The sequence below is a fragment of the Saimiri boliviensis genome, chromosome 16 (assembly GCF_048565385.1).
Source record: "Saimiri boliviensis isolate mSaiBol1 chromosome 16, mSaiBol1.pri, whole genome shotgun sequence".
Lineage (NCBI taxonomy): Eukaryota > Metazoa > Chordata > Mammalia > Primates > Cebidae > Saimiri > Saimiri boliviensis.
Window position 1 is genome coordinate 88551294 of NC_133464.1, and position 16625 is coordinate 88567918.

At 47.7% G+C, this 16625-nt stretch overlaps 1 protein-coding gene across 6 annotated transcripts in view; it reads right to left on the reverse strand.

Annotated features, from left to right (window-relative positions):
• The window catches only part of LOC120365728 (protein mono-ADP-ribosyltransferase PARP4), a 96637-nt gene that overhangs the window by 79156 nt on the left and 856 nt on the right, over window positions 1–16625 (reverse strand). For 2 of the 6 annotated variants that reach the window (XM_074387957.1, XM_074387956.1), the window contains exons 2-6: window positions 8204–8336; window positions 5933–6134; window positions 4208–4274; window positions 3066–3141; window positions 1895–2008 (exon numbers count right to left, since the gene is read on the reverse strand). In XM_074387957.1, the coding sequence (XP_074244058.1) occupies window positions 1895–2008; window positions 3066–3141; window positions 4208–4274; window positions 5933–6134; window positions 8204–8335 (591 nt within the window). In that variant the 5' untranslated portion in view covers window position 8336. Of the gene's footprint in view, window positions 1–1894; window positions 2009–3006; window positions 3026–3065; window positions 3142–3257; window positions 3485–4207; window positions 4275–5932; window positions 6135–8203; window positions 8337–16625 lie in introns of those variants that run through there. The other 4 variants (XM_074387960.1, XM_074387959.1, XM_074387958.1 and 1 more) reach the window with 4 other exon arrangements.

The window sequence follows — 16625 nt, forward strand, 5'->3', positions numbered from 1 at the left end:
TTTTTTCACTTCGTCGTTACTTACTCTTTGCCCGAACAACGAAATCCTCCACAAAGTACAGTATACATCTCGGGGTACAAAGTGAACAAAAACGCTTCTCCTTCTTGGACAATCTGACCATGGATTCGCTTTCTTGCTCTGTTTCCATGGAAATCTGATAAAGATGGCATGTCCGCCGTAACAGCAGGCAAAACTGCTGATGTCATTGTGGCCTCTCATTGATAGACTGCATTGAGCCTGAGGGTTCAATGGTGGGAAAGCCAGGCTCTGGGCTTGCCTGAGAGCAGAGACTCATATAACTGGGTATGTCCCCCGAGGGCGTCGGGAACCCAAAACAACGCAACAGGAGCGACGGGCTTCTGTGGGGGGGGGGGCTTCCGAGTCAAGTGGATCTCACATCCAGCTGATGTGAGTTTCCTTCTCTTGTACCTGAGCTGACACCCGGAGTGGAAGCGGAGGGAAAAGCTCCCGGAGCCTGTGTGGACCTTTGTGAGGGCCACTCCCACTGGGAAGTGACTGCTCCCCGGCCCAAGACAGATCTGTAGGCTGGGCATGGCGGCTCATGCCTGTAGTCTCAGCACTTTGGGAGACCAAGGCAGGTGGATCACGAGGTCAGGAGTTCCAAACCAGCCTGGCAAACGTGGTGAACACACAAAAATGGGCCGGGCGTGGTGGCACGTGCCTGTCATCTCAGCTACTCAGGAGGCGGAGGCAGCAGAATCGCTGGAACCCAGGAGGTGGAGGTGGCAGTGAGCCAAGATCGTGCCGCTGCACTCCAGCCTGGGCAAGAAAGGAAGACTGTGTCTCGGCCAGCCGGGGGTCCGGGGGAAGATCTGTAACTCTGAATGTCTACTCGATAAAGGATCCCGGTAGGTGTTGCGACATTGTATTTAAACTTCAGGTATTAATTCTGAATTTATTTTTCTCTCACGATTGTTTTAGACCGGAGCTGTGCTCTTGACCTGACACTGACCTAGGGCAAAGGTCACGGCCTCTGCAAAGCCTCCCTTGTTGTTCCCAGGGCTCTGTGACCTTGAGCCCTCAATACTTCATAGACATATTCAGAAGTGGAGCCGTCACTGTGGATTGCAATGATGAGTGTTAGCTCTTTCTAGACAGTGATTTCTGAGAGTCAAGATGTGAAGCTTTTCTGAAGCTCTGAGTGCCAGCCCTAGTAGATTGCTTGATACATAACAGATGCTTAATGAAGTGTTTCAGTGGGATGCTTTCAGAGGTGTAAACGTCAGGAAACTATCCTGTAGGGGATGTGGAACAAGAGCAGAACTGCTATACACCCTGCCCCCAGTGACCATTCCCTTCTAGTGCTGATCTACTCGGGGGTGAGGTCCTCACCCCCCATACTCCCAAAGGGAACACATTTCCCCTTTGCAAAATTATTTGCCACGTGTTACGGCTGAACCGAACCCCTACCAAGTGCATCTGCTGAAGTCCTCAGTCCCAGAACCTCAAACACGGGACTGTGTTTGGCGACAGAGCCTTTAAAGAGGTAATTGATTAACGAATGAGAGATCACAGGGGTAGGCCCCGATCCAACATGACTGCTATCCTCATGCGAAGAGATGAGGGCACAGATGCCCACAGGTGGAAGACCATGTGAGGGCACAGCAAGAAGACAGCCATCTAGAAGCCAAAGAGAGAGGCCTGACCTCAGAAGAAATAAACTCTGCCACATTTTGACCTTGGACTTCCAGTCTCTAGCACCGTGAGAAATCAATGTCTGTTGTTTAAGCTCCCCGGCCCGTTGCGTGTATTAACGGCAGCCTGAGCCAGGACACCGGGTAAGAAGAAAAAAGTTGGCAGGATGGCTGGTTCACTGAAATGAGTTCTGAACAGAGGTCAGCAAACGCATAGGAATCGATCTAAACAGCCTTACCTGCATGCCGTCAGCCAGGAGGAAGTGTGAGGATATCAGGAAAGGACAGTCCCTGGCGTCCCGGGAACACTGCAGCTCCACCAGCACGGCTTCCCGGCCTCCCGCCATTCCCACCTGGAAAAGGGGATGTGCTTTCAGAAGCTGCACTCTCGAAACATCCAATGCCATTTGCCATTCGAAAATGTTGACTATAATGATAAAATAATGTATGTTCATTGAGAGATACAATTTAGAAAATACCGAAAGGTATCAAGAAGAAAATTAAAATCACCCGAAATCCTATGACGGCAACACAATCCCTATGAAGATTTTGGCGTGTTTCTCTCCCGTGTTTTCACCAGAGATAGATCTGTGTGTGTTTATACCGTACCATTTTTCGTGTTTTCTTTATCAAGGAGGAAAATGTTATTTTCAAATGATGTCTTATTAACATATCTAAAAATACAAATGAAACATCACTTTGAAGGCTAGGGTCAACTTATATCTGTATAGATATTTTAGAGACAGAGGTCTTGCCGTGTCGCCCAGGATGGCCTCAAACTCCTGGGCTCAAGAGATCCACCTGTTGCCACCTCCCGAGTAGCTGGGAGCATAGGTGAGTGACGCCACACCAGACGCTAGTGTTGATTTTCATTTGCGTGACTTTGTAAAAAAAAAAAAAAAAAATTGTTTTTCTTTCTAATGCAAAAGGAATGGAAATGCAACATAGTATGCCTACTGAGTGTCAAACCTTCCCTTTCTAAATACAAGACACTGTTAATAACAGGGAAGAGACTGTTATTTTTAATGCCGTATTTGTATTTTCTACTGTTTACGATGTTTGCTATGAGCATGCATTACTTTTATAATATAAATACTAAAAATGTAGATATTAAGTTCTAAACATAAGCATTGCCTTGGCCGGTAAGAACTGGCTCCGGGCGCAGCGGCTCCTGCCTGTGACCCGAGCACTGTGAGAGGCTGAGGCGGGAGGAGGGCTTGAGCCTGGGGATTCCAGAGCAGCAACACAGCGAGACTCGGTCTCCCCCGAAATAGAGAAACAAATACGGAAATCAGTTCCTATTTTAAGAAATACGACATGTAAGAGATGTACGATTGTTCAAAACGATGACCTTCAAACAGGCTTTTTGTTGTTTTTTTCTTTGTTTCTAACTAGAAATCAGATTCTTACTTTCTCCAAGGTGTTATATTTTGCGACGTCGAAATCTCGAGGAAGACGGGAAATGTCAACCTTCTCTGCCGAAAACCTGAAATGTGTAAGGTGTGTAATTAACATTTTAACATTACAATGGATTGTAGGCTCAACAGAATTTCATAGCTTGTTTCTTGTAGATCCTTATAAAATAGATGATAGATTTCTTACAACATACACGGTAAGTACCTAAGGCCTCCTGAGGGAGAAACTGTGAAAAGATCATTGGAAATGAGCTGGATGCCTCCTCTGCATCCTTCTCCAGCTCAGATGCCCAGGGCCGTAGCTTCTGCACTGGAAGATGGTGTCCGTGCGGCACAGGCAGAGGCAGAGAGAAGTGGGCCACACTCTGGGGACGGGCTACTTGTGTTCGCTTTGGGTCTGACTCTCAGGAGCTATGTCACTCCTCTGCGGACCACAGTCCATCATCTCTAAAATAAAGGAGTCAGACTTCTCATAATCTGTGGTTTTCATTTTGGATTCTCTTCTCTGTAAACATGATTAGTAACAAATAGAACAAGACTGAATGTGATGTCTAATTAACCTGATGTTTTGGGGATGCTTTCAGCAGCCATCGAGAACTTTAGACTTACACACTCCATTTGAGGAAGGCTGTTGTTATTTCCATTTTTGAAACTATCAGGCAAAAGTAACAAACTCTAAAGATTGATCAGAAAAGTAATAGGATGAGAGGCTACCCAAATCTCATCATCACTGTCTTTTCTTTTTAAAAATCAATTAATTTAATCATTGCATCCAATCTCACATAAGACTGAGAAGATAAAAATAATGATCACAAGGCCGGGCGTGGTGGCTCACACCTGTAATCCAGGCACTTTGGAGGCCAAGGCGGGCGGATCACCTGAGGTCGGGAGTTCAAGGCCAGCCTGACCAACATGGTAAAACCCCGTCTTAAAAAAAAAAAAAAAAAGAAAAGGAAAAAAAAAATAATGCTCATTATACTAGTTGAAGTAAAAAGTCTCAAAAAAATCAGTAAAGAGTTAGATACTCAAATTAAAATATAGAAAAGTCTACAAATAGAATTTTAATACTGTGCTTGAGGTTTACACAAGATTTTGCAAACTCTGTGGAGTCCTAGGAATCAGAAAGAGGGAAATTACTCATCGAGTTCCACGGTGTCTTCCTCCTCTGCAGCGCTGTCCAGGCATACGTCGTCGGTTTTTGCTTCTAGAAATAAAGCAAACAGCACACTTGTTGACTGCTCAGAGGCTCATCAGTAGTTAACCTAAGTGCTGGAATTGTTGATTCATAAACATATCCTTAAATGAATTATAGTTTTGGTGATCCAAGGACAACCCAGTGGGAAAGGAGAAGGGTGTGACACTGTGAGAGGAAGGCACAGCGTTGTAAGATAGAACAGACTCGAATTCCGTTTTAATAGGCATGTCAGGAGAATTCTCCTCCGAGATTATTTGAAACTCATTGATAGCCAGACAGTTTGCAGTTGGCACTTTCCTCTTGAAGTGCGCAGGATCAGAATGAGTTCCTGAGAGCCGGCACCTCACGAGTGAAGGAGCTGGAGACGTTCTAACTTAGAGGAGGGAAACTCCAGGGCTCTACACGAGCTTTTCTTCATCGTTTTCATTCAGGGAAACAGTGACGCTATCTATAGTATTGTGATACCTAGGAACAACTCTTCATTCAAGGACTTCTGTCCGGTTTTAATTACTGTCGAGATTCCAAAGACCATCGGGATATCTGTAGTGATTTGGAATCGGAATAAATTATGCTGGCTGTCATACAATATGTTTTCAATGTGAAAAGAGTCTACCGTTTTGCCTATTTCTGTGATGACTATCATTTGCTGGGACATTGAGAAAGTCTGATGACTGCAGCAGCATTTCTGGACGATCGTCTAAGGAGGCTCCGCCCTTGCCCAGTCATTACATATCTGACACATACCATGTGCTTACTGTAAGCTGATATTTATCAGAACTGTTTGATTTTTGATGCGACTCAGCAAGAGTGCGTTTCTTTTGTTTTGTTTTAATTGCATTTTATGTTTTGGGGTACATGTGAGGAACACGCAGGGAGAGGAGCATTTCTTATGTGGAAAGCCTTTCTTCTTGGACAGATTGCAAAATAAAATCTTGGTTGGTAAAGAAAATATGTTTCTTTTGGGGAGACAATCTTTTGTTTGGAAAGAATTTCTTTTTTTTTTTTTTTTTTTTTTTTTTGAGACGGAGTTTTCGCTCTTGTTACCCAGGCTGGAGTGCAATGGCGCGATCTCGGCTCGCCGCAACCTCCGCCTCCTGGGCTCAGGCAATTCTCCCGCCTCGGCCTCCCGAGTAGCTGGGATGACAGGCACGCGCCACCACGCCCAGCTAGGTTTTTTTTTTTGTATTTTTAGTAGAGACGCGGTTTCACCACGTTGACCAGGATGGTCTCGATCTCTCGACCTCGTGATCCACCCGCCTCGGCCTCCCAAGGTGCTGGGATGACAGGCTTGAGCCACCGCGCCCGGCTGGAAAGAATTTCTGAAGCGAAACGCTGGTCATCCACATTTCCGGTCCCGAGGGTGTAGTGATCACGGCTGGACACAAAGGCGTTTCCTTCCTCCTCGTTAGAATCGCCGTCAGGTTTTCTGAGATGATCCATGTTTTGTGGCCAGTTTGAATCGGATGCTACTAGGCTGGATACCAAGAAATCTATGTCTATTGCTAAAGTGGTCTTCTGTCCTCTAGTTTTCTGTGCATGTTCTCAAGTCCTAAGTCTCATGGTTTTTGCGTATTTCGGGACAATGATCTGTCTATCGTATCTTTGACAAACCCAAGTGTGTACTATAGCACCTATGATACGGCAAGAGCTTGCTACGAAATACCTACCAGGACCGCTCGTCTTCTGATCGGGAGGCGCTGTGACATCCAGGGGCTTATCAGGATCATAATTCTTTACATCCAGGAGTCTCTTTTCTCTGATAGATTCCCATATAAAGTCTGGGTTTGCAATATGAACGTGGTTCTTTTGGATAGAATTCAGTCGGTACGGACTCAGAACATCAGCATTGTCTAAGATTACATGTGTGCACTAAGAAAGAAAGAGTCAGTACATTACACATCAGTAAAAACATCGAAAGTTATCTGTGTCTGTAATTTTCACTCTTAAAAAGCCTTGTTTTAAGGTAGTGGGCGATAATTTCTCTCAAACTTCTAAAAACCTCTATAAGTCACACGGTTTCTAGTAACAGAAACATTTAAAAAAATCAACAGAGTCTAGATATGAATGTATCATAAGTAATTAACCCTAGAGGTTAGTTCTAAATTTTCACTATTGTAAACAGTGCTGTGATAATTATCCTCATGTACACATCTCTGTGCACTTGTTCAATTATTTTCTTGGTAGTAGAAAGGGGGGTTCAAAGGTTATTCATGTATTTTGTAATTTTTAAAAAATCTTGTTTTTTTTTGGTAGCGATAGGGTCTCGCTATGTTGATCAGGCCGGTCTTGAACTCCTGGCCTCAAGTGATTCTCCCACCTCAGCCTCCCCAAAGTACTGGGTTTACACCCATGAGCCACCATGTCCAGCTTATTATTTTATTTAGTTTTTAATAAATAGTAAATTCACACCGTAGAATAGAGAGAAAAAAAAATAATAATGACGTTAATTTCTTCTTTTTTGTTTTGAGACGGAGTTTCGCTCTCGTTACCCAGGCTGGAGTGCAATGGCGCGATCTCTGCTCACCGCACCCTCCGCCTCCCGAGTTCAGGCAATTCTCCTGCCTCAGCCTCCTGAGTAGCTGGGACCACAGGCACGTGCCACCATGCCCAGCTCATTTTTTGTATTTTTAGGAGAGACGGGGTTTCGCCAGGTTGACCGGGATGGTCTCGATCTCTGGACCTCACGATCCACCCGCTTCGGCCTCCCAAAGTGCTGGGATGACAGGCTTGAGCCACCGCGCCCGGCCGACATGTGAATTTCTTCCCCACTGGTGTCCCCAGCTCCTCTCCCCAGAGGCACCCGCTGGCACTTGCTCCTCACGTATCCTGCTTGAGCGACACTATGCGTAGACACGTGGCACCGTGCTACTCGGTCTCTTCTGTGCTGCCCTTTCCACTGAATTTATCTTGGCGATCGTTCCTCGTCATGACATCTAGAGCTGCCTCCTTCTTCACAGGAGCTGGCATGCGCATTTCAAATGTTTCTGTACATCTTCCGCCAGGTTGCACTCACAGTCTGTGAGTTTCCAAAAAGGAGAAACCGTTCTCCACACAGAAGACAAACTGAGAAGGGGAGCGGGTACACTTTACTCATCTGTCCAGAGAGACGGTGAGACAGCTCAGTATGGGAAGCCGTGTAGGGGAAGAATATACAATTCTACGTGAATTGGAAGGAAACGGGGACATTGCATTTCTAGTATTCAGCTGGAGTTGAACCCACTGCACAGAACAGATGAGGCTCATTACGGGCCAAGCCCCAGGGCCGAAGTTCAGAGACGGTGCAGGCCGGCCTGGCGCCTAGTCTTTGGATTTCTATTTTTAGTTCTTTCAAAGAGGCGGTTAAAAAAAAAAAAAAGAGATTAGACTGAATGATTTGCGAGATTTCATCCAGGTATAAAATCCTATTATCTGAACTGCCAGCCCTACAAGTGCAAGGGATGGAAGGTAGCTTCCTGCAGCCTTTAAAGGAACAAAGACAGCACAAGCTATGCTGCAAAGACGAGCCTCACTGCACGTCTCTGCCCCCAGGAACCTGGCTTACCCGTCTATCGCTCCAGCGTTGACGTGCTGGTGAGTGACAGTGTGCTTTTTGCCAATCCTGTGCGCTATGACTTTCCCCTTCAAGGACAGATTTGGCTGGGTTGAAATTCTATGTTTCTATTTGGCTGTGCTCTAGTCATATCCTGCTTCATAGGACATGTGGGACTGTCCTGCAGAGTTCAGGGAACAGAGAGAGGACAGGGCTGGCCTGGGCCTCCTTCCTCTGCCTCTTGGGGCCCAGCCTCCCAATGGGCCACGTCACAGTCTCTCCTGATGAACTTGGAGTCGCTCACTCCCTGCCTCCTGCTGCTAATCTTCGCTTCCTCTACTAACCGTGCCCCCTCTTCCCTGAATGCACCGTGTTTTATCGCACTGTCGTTGATGAGATTTGGAAATACCTGAGGATTGAAGGAAAAGGAAAACTTTCCACCGTTTTCCTTAATGTCAGCTTGTAGCTTTTTCTTCTGCCGCCGAGGTAAGTACTTCACTTTCAAACAGAAGACACAATTGGCAAAGATGCCCATCATCATCCTGTAGGGAAAAAAGGTTTTAAGGACTCGTAGGTAAACATAATTGACAGTGAATTTAGAATTATTATATATGCAAACCATGGGAAAATCTTATCTTAAGAAAGATAGTGTCATCATGTTATACATTGAACATCACGAAGTATAACATCCTAGCTTGCAACATGTGTGTTGGTTTAAGAATCATTTCTAGCTTTTATGGCTGATATTACAACACCAAAAACCCCTTCGTATAGGCTCTTTATCATATACATCTTAATAAAAACATGACAGATTTCAGTTATACATCAAGCGTGTGACTCAAGAACATGGAAGCTTTTATTTCTAAACTCAAAATTAACATTATGTGATAGTGAAACCATATCTATATATATATAATTCTATGCATTCCGAAAGACTTATCATGTGGGTTTCTGTGAAGACATTCTGGGGGAAAACGGAACAACTGGAAATAAAAATATACCACTGCATTTAAATGGATTATGTATGTGTGTGGATACACATATCTATTCTGCAGTTGGGTTAATGTAATTCTTTTTTTTTTGGAGATGGAATCTCACTTTGTCATCCAGGCTGGAGTGGAGAGGCACAGTCTCGACTCACTGCAACCTCCGCCTCCCTGGTTTCAGTGATTCTCCTGCCTCAGCTTCCTCACCTCAGCCTCCCAAGAAGCTGGGACTACAGGCATGCACCACCACGTGTGGCTAATTTTTGTAGTTTTAGTAGAGACAAGGTTTCACCATGTTGGCCAGGCTGCGCTCAAACTTCTGACCTCAAGGAATCCGCCTGCCTCAGCCTCCCAAAATGCTGGGATTCCAGGTGTGAGCCACTGCACCCAGTTTGTGTTCATTTAATTCTTTTCCCGTACCGTACATTCTCACATACAGAAATGAATTACTTTTAAGAAAAATTAGCATATTTTGCTCTGAAATATGTATTTAACAATAAACTAATACATGGTGAAATGTTGGGTTTAATTTCCGGTAACTATTTTTCAATTTTTTTTTTTTTTTTTTTTTTTGAGACAGAGTCGCTCTGTCGCCCAGGCCGGAATGCACTGGTATGATTTCAGCTCACTGCAATCTCCATTTCCTGGATTCAAGCGATTCTCCTACCTCAGCCTCCCAAGTAGCTGAGATTACAGGCGCCCACCATAATGCCTGGCTCATTTTTGTATTTTTAGCAGAGTCAGAGTTTTGCCATGTTGGCCAGGCTGGTCGCGAACTCCAGATCTCAAGTGATCCGCCTGCCCCGGCCTCTCAAAATGCTGAGATGGCAGGTGCAGGCGTGAGCTACTGGGCCAGCCTCCCCCTACTTTTTTTTTTTGAGGCGGAGTTTCGCTCTTGTTACGCAGGCTGGAGTGCAATGGCGCGATCTCGGCTCACCGCAACCTCCGCCTCCTGGGTTCAGGCAATTCTCCTGCCTCAGCCTCCTGAGTAGCTGGGATTACAGGCACGCGCCACCACGCCCAGCTAATTTTTTGTATTTTTAGTAGAGACGGGGTTTCACCTTGTTGACCAGGATGGTCTCGATCTCTCGAGCTCGTGATCCACCCGCCTCAGCCTCCCAAAGTGCTGGGATTACAGGCTTGAGCCACCGCGCCCGGCCTTTTTTTTTCTTTTGAGACAGGGTCTCACTCTGTCTCCCAGGCTGGAGTGCTGTGGCAGATCTGGGCTCACAGCTGCCTTCTGGGTGTTAGGTTTCAAAGGGAAGGCAAGGGTTAAAGAAAGACATATATACACACAGCACACACACACACAGCGCGCGCGCACACACACACACACACACACACACACAGAGCACGAGAGAAGGGAGGGCTTGATGGCAAATGCAGGCTTTCTGTCCATCATTTGCTGGTTTCATGCTGGATAGTTGCTGTCCAGCTCGCTCGCGCTCGCTCTCTCTCTCTCTCTCTCTCTCTCTCTCTCGTGTGTGTGTGTGTGTGTGTGTGTGTGTGTGTGTGTGTGTGTGTCTTTCTTTAACCCTTGCCTTCCCTTGGAAACCTAACACCCGGAAGACAGAGGTTGCAGTGAGGGGAGATCTGATACCTCACTCCAGCCTGGGCAACAGAGTGAGACCCTGTCTCAAAGAAAAAAAAAAAGAAAGGCCAGGCGCGGTGGCTCATGCCTGTAATCCTAGCAGTTTGGGAGGCTGAGGTGGGTGGATCCAGGAGGCCAGGAGATGGAGACCATTCTGGCCAACATGGTGAAACCCTGTCTCTACTAAAAATACAAACCTGAGCCAAGTGCAGTGGCGGGAGCCTATAATCCCAGCTACTTGGGAGGCTGAGGCAGGAGTATCGCTTGAACCCAGGCCAAGCCACCGCACCCAGCCTTTCTTCTTCTTCTTTCTTTTTCCTTTGAGACAGGGTCTCACTCTGTTGTCCAGGCTGGAGTGAGGTGTCAGATCTCCCCTCGCTGCAACCTCTGCCTTCCGGGTGTTAGGTTTCCAAGGAAAGGCAAGAGTTAAAGGCGCGCGCGGGCGCGCGCACGCACACACGCACCCAAGCAGAGGCTGCAGTGAGCTGAGCTCACGCCATTGCACTCCAGCCTGGCCACAGAGCAAGACTCTGTCTCAGAAAACAAAACAGGCCAGGCGCGGTGACTCACGCCTGTAATCCCAGCACTTTGGGAGGCAGACGCAGGCAGATCACAAGGTCAGGAGATCAAGACCACCCTGGCCAACAGGGTGAAACCCCGTCTCTACTAAAAATACAAAAATTAGCCAGGTGTAATGGTAGGCGCCTGTAGTCCCAGCTACTCAGGAGGCTGAGGAAGGGCAATTGCTTGAACGCGGGAGGTGGAGGTTGCAGTGAGCCGAGATCACTCAATTGCACTCCAGGCTGGGCTACAAAGCTAGACCGTGTCTCCAAAAAAAAAAAAAAAAAAAAAAAAGCAGCAAGGAGTCACGTCCAACAGGCTCCCTGCCAAGTAAGCTGCTGTTTGGCTGCACCGGTTCCAAGTCCTGTGTTAGTCTGGGGATCGCGGTTCCACGTGCTGAGTAAGTCTGGCGATAGCGGTTCCGGGCCCGTGTCAGTTTGGGCTCGCAGCTCTGGGTCCTGTGCGAGTTAGGGGATCGCATTCCAAGTCCAGTGTTAGTTTGGAGAGCGCGCAGTTCTGGGTTCTGTGTTAGTTTGCGGATCGCGGTTCTGGGTCCCCTGTAAGTTTTGGGATCGCGTTCGGGTCCCGTGTGAGTTTTGGGATCGCGTTCGGGTCCCGTGTTAGTTTTGGGATCGCGTTCGGGTCCCGTGTTAGTTTTGGGATCGCGTTCTGGGTCCCGTGTTAGTTTTGGGATCGCGTTCTGGGTCCCGTGTAAGTTTTGGGATCGCGTTCGGGTCCCGTGTAAGTTTTGGGATCGCGTTCGGGTCCCGTGTTAGTTTTGGGATCGCGTTCGGGTCCCGTGTTAGCTTTGGGATCGCGTTCTGGGTCCCGTGTTAGTTTTGGGATCGCGTTCGGGTCCCGTGTTAGTTTGGGGATCGCGTTCGGGTCCCGTGTTAGTTTGGGGATCGCGTTCGGGTCCCGTGTTAGCTTTGGGATCGCGTTCTGGGTCCCGTGTTAGTTTCGGGATCGCCTTCGGGTCCCGTGTTAGTTTCGGGATCGCGTTCGGGTCCTGTGTTAGTTTCGGGATGGCGTTCGGGTCCCGTGTTAGTTTCGGGATGGCGTTCGGGTCCCGTGTTAGTTTGGGCATCGCGTTCGGGTCCCGTGTAAGTTTTGGGATCGCGTTCTGGGTCCTGTGTCAGTTTTGGGATCGCGTTCGGGTCCCGTGTAAGTTTTGGGATCGCGTTCCGGGTCCTGTGTCAGTTTGGGCAGGCTGGTCGGGCTCTCTGCGGTGGGCCCCGCGTGTCCGGGGACTAAGCGGAGTCGCCGAAAGCCCGCCGCTCCGCACCGCCACTGCGCTCCGCGTTTCTCCTTTGCTCTCCCTGCCCCTGGACTTCCCACTCCTACAGGCCGGAGGCCCTGCCCGACCTAGTGCCTTTGCTCTCTGTGTGTCGGATGGTGGTACCCATTCCCTGGGCTTCCAATGGAGGACACAATGCCACTGCCTCCCGGACACCTCACCTCTGGGTCTCCTTGGCACCACAGAGGCGCCAGCTCCTCAGCCTAGACCTCTTCACCCCTCTCGGCTGGAGGCAACCACTGGGTGCTATTCTTGACTCGCTGCACCCCACCCCCTTCTGCCAGCTGTATCTCTTCCGTCACAGCCCCCAGTACGGCCCCCATCCATAGAAACTGCTGCCAGCCTGGCCCATGCCCTCTCCTCCTCACTGGCTCCCACTCCTGTTGCACCCGTGTTCAATCTCTTCTCCACACTCTACCTGGAGGAATCTTGATTTTTTAAAAAATCACATTTCGAAGAAAATACAAATTGCTTATCATGGTTCAAGGCCAGTGGCTGTCCCATTCCCTCCTGGCCACGCTGGCCTTTTCTTCAGGAGGAAGAAACTCACAGCTTGGTCCTCTAAGTCTTGACACATGCTGTGATATATTACAGTCCCTCTCTCCCTGGGAGCCCAGCCCTTCCTCGCCCCGTGCTGTATCCCCCATCCAGGACATGATGAAGGAACACAGTAGGGATTCCTATTTTTCAATCTTTCATTTGAGGTTGGGTGAAACTGAAGTCTCTGGATGCAATTCTGCCTTTTCCATAACGTTACGTACAAGTTTCATTTGTTCACTGCCTCTTGCATTCACTAAGTAGCATCTGTGCGTAGATAGGAGGGTGAAATGAAAAACATTTTTCATAGAGGCTATCAGATAGGGACCGTACGTGATTTATTGTTGGAAAATGAAATCATTTTGAATTTTTGGTCTCATAAAAAGCTACGATAAACATCCTTACAGCACAAGTCCTTGTTTGCATCTCCTACAACCCTCTTAGAAGATAATACTTGAGTGGTACTACCGAATCAAAGTTGGAACGATTTTTTTCGTGTGAAAAGTTAATCACTATGAAGAAAAAAGAAAAAGCACCTAAAATGATGGAAATGTTCAAAAGTAGACTGCAATGATGGTGCACAATGTGGGCAATCGTTAAAAATTTTGAACTGGGCCAGACAATGTGGCTCATGCCTGTAACCCTAGCTCTTTGGGAGAGCAAGCAGAGTGGGTCACTTGAACCCAGGAGTTTTGAGACTAGCCTGGCCAACACGGTGAAACCCTATCTCTACCAAAAATACCAAAATTAGTTGGGTGTGGTGGCACACACCAGTGGTCCCTGCTACTCGGGAGATATGTGGGAGGATCACTTGAGCCTGGGAGGTGCAGGCTACAGTGAGCTGTGATCATGCCACTGTACTCCGGCCTGGGCGATAGAGACCCTATCTCAAAAGAAAAACAATTATTGAATTGTACAATTAAAATCAGTGAATTTAATGGTATGTAAATGGCACCCCAATACATTTTTTAAATAGCATTTTTTGGATACATAATAGTTGTACGTATTATGGTCAATAAAGTTGTTTTTAAAAAACACCCGACTGTTGATGTTTGTTTGTTTTTTGGAGCCAGTCTTGCTCTGTGACCCAGGCCGGAGTGCAGTGGCAGGATCTTAGCTCCCCACAACCTTCTGCCTCCCAGGTTCAAGTAATCTCCTGCCTCAGCCTCTGAGTAGCTGAGACTACAGGCACAAACCACCGCGCCCAGCGAAGTTTTGTACTTTTAGTAGAGACGGGGTTTCACCATGTTGGCCAGGATGGTCTCCAACTTCTGAGTTCAAGTTATCCACCCACCTTTGCCTCCCAAAGTGCTGGGAGTACAGGTGTGAGCTGCCGCACCCAGCCCCCACTGTTGATATTTTAAGAATTTTTTTCTGGTATTATTCTTTCTTGTATCATTCTATTTTCTAAATTAGTAATATTCTGGATTTAATGCTATAGAGAGTTGCTCTTATTTCAGTTTTTTTAAAAAAAAGGACTTTCATCTTCACAGCTTATTTAGCTTTTAATGATGTGCTTCCCATGCCACTCAATATGCTTTGAAGGTATTCTTAGCGGTTACAGAAGCTTTGCATTGATTTCAGCCTTCCGCAAGTCATCAGATATTTCATGATTTAAAAGTGTTCACTATGGCCGGGCGCGGTGGCTCAAGCCTGTAATCCCAGCACTTTGGGAGGCTGAGGCGGGTGGATCACGAGGTCGGGAGATCGAGACCAACCTGGTCAACATGGTGAAACCCCGTCTCTACTAAAAATACAAAAAATTAGCTGGGCATGGTGGCGCGTGCCTATAATCCCAGCTACTCAGGAGGCTGAGGCAGGAGAATTGCCTGAGCCCAGGAGGCGGAGGTTGCGGTGAGCCGAGATCGTGCCATTGCACTCCAGCCTGGGTAACAAGAGCGAAACTCCATCTCAAAAAAAAAAAAAAAAAAAGTGTTCACTATTAGAAAGACACTTGGAATAGAACGTTTGTACATCTATTTTTTGGCCAAATCTCTGTCGTTGTTTTCTTAAAGTAGATGGCCAGAAGTGGAATTACTGAATCAAGGAGTAGAAACATTTTTTTAGCCTTTAAAAAAATGGTGGTCAGGCTGGGCGCGGTGGCTCAAGCCTGTAATCCCAGCACTTTGGGAGGCCGAGGCGGGTGGATCACAAGGTCGAGAGATCGAGACCAACCTGGTCAACATGGTGAAACCCCGTCTCTACTAAAAATACAAAAAATTAGCTGGGCATGGTGGCGCGTGCCTATAATCCCAGCTACTCAGGAGGCTGAGGCAGGAGAATTGCCTGAACCCAGGAGGCGGAGGTTGCAGTGAGCCGAGATCGTGCCATTGCACTCCAGCCTGGGTAACAAGAGCGAAACTCCGTCTCAAAAAAAAAAAAAAAAAAAAAAAAAAAAAAAAATGGTGGTCAAATGTGCAGAAGGTAAAATTTACCATCTTAACCATCTTAGTTGTGAAATCAAAGCATACTCATTTCATTGTATTCGAGACTTGGTCTGGCTCTGTCTCCCAGGCTGGAGTACAGTGGTGCGGTCGGTCACTGTCACAGCTCACGGCAACCTCGACCTCTCTCCCGGCGATCCTCTCACCTCAGCCTCCTTAGTAGCTGGGACCACAGGCCTGCACCACCATGCCCAGCGAATTTTTGTACAGACAGGGTCTACTATGTTGCCCAGGCTGCTCACAAAGTCCTGGGCTCCAGGGATCCTCCTGCCTCAGCCGCCCGGAGTGCTAGGGTTCCAGGTGTGAGCTGCGGTGCCTGGGCCAGAGTACAAACACTGTAAACGTCAATCTCCCGGCTGTTCTTAGCACCTGCGGCTCCGTGGGAGGTACGGAAAGGCACACTTTGGCTTTTGTGAAATCTCCAGTCACGCCTTGACTTCTCTCTTTCTGTAGAGTCGTCTCGACGCTCTCTAAAATGCTGGGTTAACAGCTTCCTAGCCGACACGTGCCACCAGTTCCTCCTGGTTTCAAAAGCGTGCTCTAAATACCGTTAGTTCACATTTTCATCAGCGCCAATTACCAACACATGAGCCGTGGCAGACACCGGGCTAGGGGCTGGTTATCCTCTAAGGCGGGCGTCCCCAAACTCTGGCCTGCGGGCCGCATGCGGCCCCCTGAGGCCATTTATCCGCCCCCCCCCCCACCGCACTTCAGGAAGGGGCACCTCTTTCATTGGTGGTCAGTGAGAGGAGCACAGTATGTGGCGGCCCTCCCACGGTCTGAGGGACAGTGAACTGGCCCCCTGTGTAAAAAGTCTGCGGACGCCTGATCTAAGACAAATCTGTACGGTCACTCCAGCTTGTGCCCCTTCCCAGCTTCTTCCCAAAACAACATTCACGGAGGGTCTTCCATCCAAAGACGGCAGGGCCCAGCCCCAGTTCCTAAGACACCCTCAGCACGCCTCCTCACAAACTCCTGGCTGCTCTATCTAGAAAACCATTGGCTAGGTGGAATCAGGTGGCCTCCCGCTTCACAGGTCTTTGTCTGCTCCACTAGCATTTCCTCCTCTCGGACAACCCCGAGGAGTCCCTTTCTGGGCAGTCTTGATTCTAGAGCCTCCGCCTTCCGAAATGAGTCACCGCAGACTAAGATCACTTTTGATATACAGGGAGCATTCAGTCAAAGCTTGCTTACTAAGAACGATTTCACTCATGAATTTTCAAGTCCCGATTCCAGAAAGCCTTCTGACTCTATCTGCGTTTTGGACTCAAATGGCATCAGTAATGCACCTTCCTGTTGGGATTATGAAACCCCCAAACAACAAAAGTACTCCTTTGATTCCAGTCCTGCATGGCATTAAGCAGCTCTACGCACACAGACAGGACCGAATAAGTGTTTATGTAATTAAATGATCG